Here is a 6,517-nt window from a genome sequence, read left to right as displayed (position 1 = left end):
TAATAAACTGTTATTGTTCATTGAGATACAAGTTACAACTTAATAAACTGTTATTGTTCATTGAGATACAAGTTACAACTTAATAAACTGTTATTGTTCATTGAGATACAAGTTACAACTTAATAAACTGTTATTTTTCATTGAGATACAAGTTACAACTTAATAAACTGTTATTTTTCATTGAGATACAAGTTACAACTTAATAAACTGTTATTGTTCAGTGAGATACAAGCTACAACTTAATAAACTGTTATTGTTGTCGAGATTTTTTTTTATTTTTAACTAAACACAAATAAAGTTATTGCTTGTTTAATTGCGATTATTTTCAGTAATGATATTTGTTTTTTAACTGAAAGCAAAAATTTACTGTTTGTTAAACTGTAATTCTAGTTACACAATTTTTGTTTTACGGTAAACTCTTATTTTTATTTCCACTACGCAATTTACACCATGTTAATTAAGAGTAGTTTGTTTTTGTCTACCAGTGGCACAGCGGTATGTCTGCGGACGTACAACGCTAGAAACCTGGTTTCGATGCTCGTGGTGGGCAGAGCACAGAGAGTCCTTTGTGTAGCTTTGTGCTTCACTTCAAATAAACAAACAAAACAAGCTTTTTGTCGTAATATTTATCTGGGGTAAAAATGAAGAAAGCTACGCTCTGTAAATTTCAGTTTCTATTTAAAAAAATCTAAATTTATACTGAGTTAAGCTGATCTTTAGTTTAGAGTCAAATAGCGTATTTTAATAATTCTGGAAAGACCAGTAATGACCAATCAACCGTACAAAACCACCTTTAAAATAATGAATGTTGCGATGTGTTTAAAAGTTGGAATCTGTTAAATTGTGCTCTTTTTTTGTTATTATTCAATTAAAAGATATATTTTGTTAATTTTACTCTATTTGTTCCAGAAATATATTTTATAACTGTAAGGCAAAGAAAAACCATAAAACGGAACGTTTACATCCAGGTTAAAGATAAACAAATTCACATGCTATTTAATTTTCACCAAAACAAAATAGGATGTTTATCTGGTACTCTAAAGTGTTATCTCGTTGGCCCTAAGGTATATACCTACAATTCAGATTTTGACGTGTAACACAAAGTTACATCTAAATTGGTTTTGTTCTTTCTCTACATTTTTCAAGAACGATAATCGTCCTTTATATAAACGATTTCAATACGCTAACGCAGCGGCATGTTTAGCACTTACATATTGGCCTACAAAGAATTTTTGGTTTTTGAACAGTGCATTGCCGCCACGAATAGATCTATGGACAAAGATAATTTTGTTGTAGCCTTTACTGAGAAAAGATGTTCGTATAGTGAGATTGGTAAACTATGCAGAGCCAAACATTTTAAAGAACGAAGATTTCAATGTTCTCCTTATGCATGGAAAAACACGCACAGCAGAGCGTTTGGGACAGCAAGGGCCGTAAAACCACACCCTAAGCCAATATAGAGCAACACCCTCCTGGTTACAAAAGAGAACCCTCAAACCCAAATAACCATCGCAATGAAGCTAGACGTTACTATAATACCTTTAATAAGATGATATACAAGAATTTAAAGTTGATAAAAGTTCCCTAGCCAAAATATCTTCTAGCCACACCTCGAAATCAACGGCTATTTTTACGAGAAAGATCAGATGATCGAATACAATAGAATCACAGCAACTCCATTCGACCACACACCTGTAAAGTCTCACGATGACATTGGTCTTCTTAAATGTGGTCTTGAAAGCCAACATTCATGAACAGTGGAGTTCTGTGGAAAATTTGTCAAGATTGACCTTTCTGTCATTCAAAAGAGCTTATTACAACGCAAATTACACTGTTGGGCAATATTGTGTAATCATAGCAATCATACAAGCAGACTGACGACAGAAAAAAGTATTTCCAATGAAATTTGGGAACAAAAATTTTATAAAGTGCAGTTAATTTCAATATAGATTAGCATGGTATATTTGCATTGAAACTTGTTTATTATTCTTAGTTTTTATTTTTTTATTGTATATAGGTAACTATAAAGTATGTCCTCCAATGAGGCACACAAATATATAATATTAGAAAAGATGTTAACTGTGATTTTTGGCGACTGTGTAAAGAAACACTTGCATAAAACAAAGCTTCGAGAGTAAGCTGCAAGAAAATTGTATTTTCCTACGAAGCTATTTAATATTATTTTCCTATGTTTTTATAATTTCATACAGGTTTAAAAGTATATTAAATGAGCTATATATGGTTCATAAATTCCAAATAAATAGACGTTTTAGGTGTTTTTATTTGTATGTTCAGAAGTATAACTTTATTGCATTAAAGAGAAACTTATGTTTTAACCAGAAATAAGCGATGAGATTAGAAATATTTGGCTTATATGCTTGTTTTACGATGATATCTCTTATTCTCTTCCAAGATCAATGAAGTTACCGTATAGACATACTTTTGGTGAGGTAGCATTTATTCATATATTGAATGACATTATTTTGTAGATAAACGTTGTTTTGGTACAGTTTGGTAAAGCACTCAAAATACTTGTTCTATCTTTATTAAAATTTGATTGTAACCATTGCATTCTATAATGCACAACAATATGATTGCTATGTTTTTTTTAAAAACTGTTATATATATATATTATTCTCGAATTTCCTATAATAGGTTTTTTTACGTTGTTTAATTTGGCATTAAAAGCTCTAGTTTCGGTGAGTAGTTTTGTAAAAATGTTAGCCATTTTACGCGTTGATTACATATCAGTTAATGGAACAGTTATTTTGCGACGTGTTCGGTAGTTACAACCCTCTAAGTTAAAATACAGTTGATTTATACATAACGTTAGTTAGCTTCAAATTAATTAACACCTGCTGTCAAGTTTCAGTAACGAGAATAATCATTAGATTTATCACAACTGACGATGATATTATTATCGTATTTAGTTAGAAACTTACAAGTGAAATAACCGATGAGTTTTATTGATTTTTGAATATAAATCTAATGAACTGGTGCATTACACAGTATATGTCCAAAACAATATAAACTTCGAAGTTGTTTGTATTTACATCTTCAATGTTTATGAATTAGCGAAGTCACTCCAAAATGTGTAAAAACACCCCTTCTTTCTTTATGCTAGATAAAAACGGATTAAAAGTCAAAATTGGAAAAATAGCCCTTATTCAGTAAAATGTACTTAAAGATATGACTGCCTCTTAATTAAATACAAATTAAATTTTCAAAATAAGTATTTTCATACAAATCGTTCATTGTAAAAAAAGGCTATAAAAAAGTTCTGTAGAAACAATAAGTCTACTGTGACAATTATCAACATCTATTTTTGTTGTTTGTGTTTAAGCGTCAAAAATACGCAATTGACTTTACGTGCAGTGCCCACCGACAGTATCGAACCCCTCTGGTTTTAAGTGTTATAAGCTATGTAAAAAAAGTATATAGGTAACAATCTATATGCTTATGCTGTGTAGGAAACGAAACCAAATGAAAAGTTGCACTGTGAAAATTTCTTACCGTTGTACTTAGTGTAAAAAAGAAATAAACGAACATTAGTGCTATGATTATTCCTTACCGTGTATAAAATTCATAAGCAACAACACTGTTAGAGAGTTTTACTTCGAAAAAAAAAATGAAACTAAGTGTAAAAGACCACCTTTGTTAGTTTTACACCACGTAAGATAAATAAAATATATTTACGTCAAGTAAGAAGTGAAATTAATAGAACCCGTGAAGGCCCTAGGCGTATAACATATATCTGTAATAACTTATTTACAAGAAAGTATAATAGCAATACGTGTTTGTGAGTGAGAAATATACTAGAATTAATAACGTTAACTTTTTATTATAATTATTTTAACTACTCGTTTGCTCAAAGTGGGTGATTTTTCTGGAGCAACAATTGGAAAAAACAAACAAACTCATAAAAGGAATTTCTATGAAGGTATTCTTTGTTGAATGAAGTTCTATATTTTATATAACAAAAGTGTGCATTAGTTGATTAGTCGACTTCCAAAATATGACACGTTCCAAATGTAATATATTTATTAAAAGTTCAAAACTGATCCAAAGTGTCATGCAAAGAATCTTTCACTTTTCACACTTAAATGAACGGTCGTTTAATGAAAATGAACCAGCTGAAAATAGCTTCCTAACACAAGGTTTTGTATTTTTAATAAAATACATCAAATCAAAAAACAGGACGTCTCCAGTAAATACTTGTATTTAATATGCAGTAATGAACGATAAACACATGTATTGTAACAAATTAATGCAATATTGCTATTTATATATATACCAAACGTTAAATAAACTAATAGAATTGTAACATCAAATCTCTGAATCCCTTAAAAACTATTGTAATATCTTTTTTTACCGCAGACTTGTGTCTTTGCATTACTATGGTCTATGAAGGACATAGCCCTTTTACAGGGGGCAATAATTGTCTTGTAATTATACTTATGTGTCAAGCGTAGTCCAAGAATTAATGGGCAAAGTAAAACTAATTGATGCAAGATTTCTTAGCAAAATTCTAGTTACTTTCATGTTAATAATATGCAAAATGTGGAAATGATAACAGCTATATTTCAAAATAATTTTATTACGCTATTTCTACTTCCACACCTTACATCAAAAAATCATCATCTATGAAGTGTTTTCTTTCAAGACAAACTAAACTGAAAGTAGTTTTCACGTAAAAGTTCACGTGCTAATAATTATATTACTGTCACGTGATATCGCTATCTGTGAAATAAGATAAATCGCATAACTTAAGAAAATTATATGAATATTTTCTATCTTTTTGTGTCTTCAGCCACTCATTTTTTGCTATTGATAATACGTAATGTATACTACAAGCTTAGTTTACAGTAAAGTTGTGAAAATGAAATTTATAAGTGCCTTAACTATGCTCCCCATTTTAAAGATTTCCCATATTATTATATCCTAATATAGTGTATTTTTATATAAGAATGTGATAATATTTTCAGATCTCACAGTTGGTCTGAGGAATAGTCAGTGTTTTGTTTGTTTGGTTCATCAGTAGGCTGTAAAACAAAAGATATCTAATCCACAAATCTTGCAGGCTTATGATATTTTTTAATAACGCACTGATATGTTTTAAGATCAAACTACTTGCATTATTTTATATCTTGTGCAATAACGATAAAATCTTACAATCTGATTATTAAATCATCTTTGGGACAAGTTCAATATACTTGTTTTAAAATTTGCATAGCAATGTAGTGTTATAACAAAATATTCTATTTGTTTCCAATTACATAGATATCAAACATTATATATTACCAAGATATCAGACATTATATATTACCAAGATATCAAACATTATATATTACCAAGATATCAAACATTATATATTACCAAGCTATCAAACATTATATATTACCAAGCTATCAAACATTATATATTACCAAGATATCAAACATTATATATTACCAAGATATCAAAACATTATATATTACCAAGATATCAAAACATTATATATTACTAATATATCAAAACGTTATATTTTACCAAGATATCAAACATTATATATTACCAAGATATCAAACATTATATATTACCAAGATATCAAACATTATATATTACCAAGATATCAAACATTATATATTACCAAGATATCAAAACATTATATACTACCAAGATTAAAACATCACAAAATATTACTCACCACTGAGCTTTACTCCAATAATAAAGCACAACAAAACTCCACTAACTAGAGAGAAGCTAGCTACGAATCTCATTTCAGGCGCTATCCACTTCTAATTGAGTTACAGTTTGAGTATATGAGCCTAGATGACTACATACTCGCTCTCACAGAACGAAGCTTGTTATGTTCGTGCTTGCAGCAGTCATGCGGGTGTTATCGTAGCTTATTCTATGAGTCGGGAAGAACTTCAGCTACACATTTTCTCGCTCACTGCTTACAGAAACAGGTGACTGTGGTACGTCTTCGGTTCTAACGCAAATTGATGAATTTCAATGATTGCACCTAGGTTGCAATTTAGCGCCATCTAGCGAAACTCTAATATAGTCTTCCGTCCACACTTTTAAAACGCACGTGATATCTTGCATTATATTTAACTGTATTGCAAATGTGAACTCTAAGATGTCAAAAGAATGATAAAATCAGGATTGTTTTGTTTTTACTTTATTTGTGGCATGCGAAAAAATCAAAAGTCGATTGATCTGAAGGTTGCTCTTACAATTCATCATTTTTTTTCTCAAAGAATGAAGGATATATCTTTCATTCTCGAGAACTAAACAAAGTAGCTATATTACGAACTAAAATAAAGTTTGATTCAGAATTTTCACTCAAAGCAACACAAAGTACTATCTGAGTACAACTGTCATTACTTTGCAGGTTCATGCTTAACTACAAACAACAACATCAATCAGAAATAAAACTAATGTACTAAATGAGAGATATTAATGACTGATATATACAGATCTTGTATATTATATAAAACTACAGGTATTTAAAATACTGTAAAACAAGTGA

At 29.8% G+C, this 6,517-nt stretch overlaps 1 protein-coding gene across 1 annotated transcript in view; it reads right to left on the bottom strand.

Annotated features, from left to right (window-relative positions):
* LOC111089794 (hemicentin-1-like) overlaps positions 1 to 5,963 on the bottom strand; it is a 49,362-nt gene extending 43,399 nt beyond the window's left edge. Inside the window, exon 1 of the mRNA XM_022402886.1 lies at positions 5,687 to 5,963. Within this exon, the coding sequence (XP_022258594.1) occupies positions 5,687 to 5,759 (73 nt within the window). The 5' untranslated portion in view covers positions 5,760 to 5,963. The remainder of the gene's footprint in view (positions 1 to 5,686) is intronic.
* Between the last annotated feature and the right edge of the window lie 554 nt (positions 5,964 to 6,517).

The sequence above is a fragment of the Limulus polyphemus genome, unplaced genomic scaffold (assembly GCF_000517525.1).
Source record: "Limulus polyphemus unplaced genomic scaffold, Limulus_polyphemus-2.1.2 Scaffold129, whole genome shotgun sequence".
Lineage (NCBI taxonomy): Eukaryota > Metazoa > Arthropoda > Merostomata > Xiphosura > Limulidae > Limulus > Limulus polyphemus.
The sequence above is the reverse complement of the archived record's forward strand: the minus strand, read 5'-3'. Positions and strand labels throughout refer to the sequence as shown.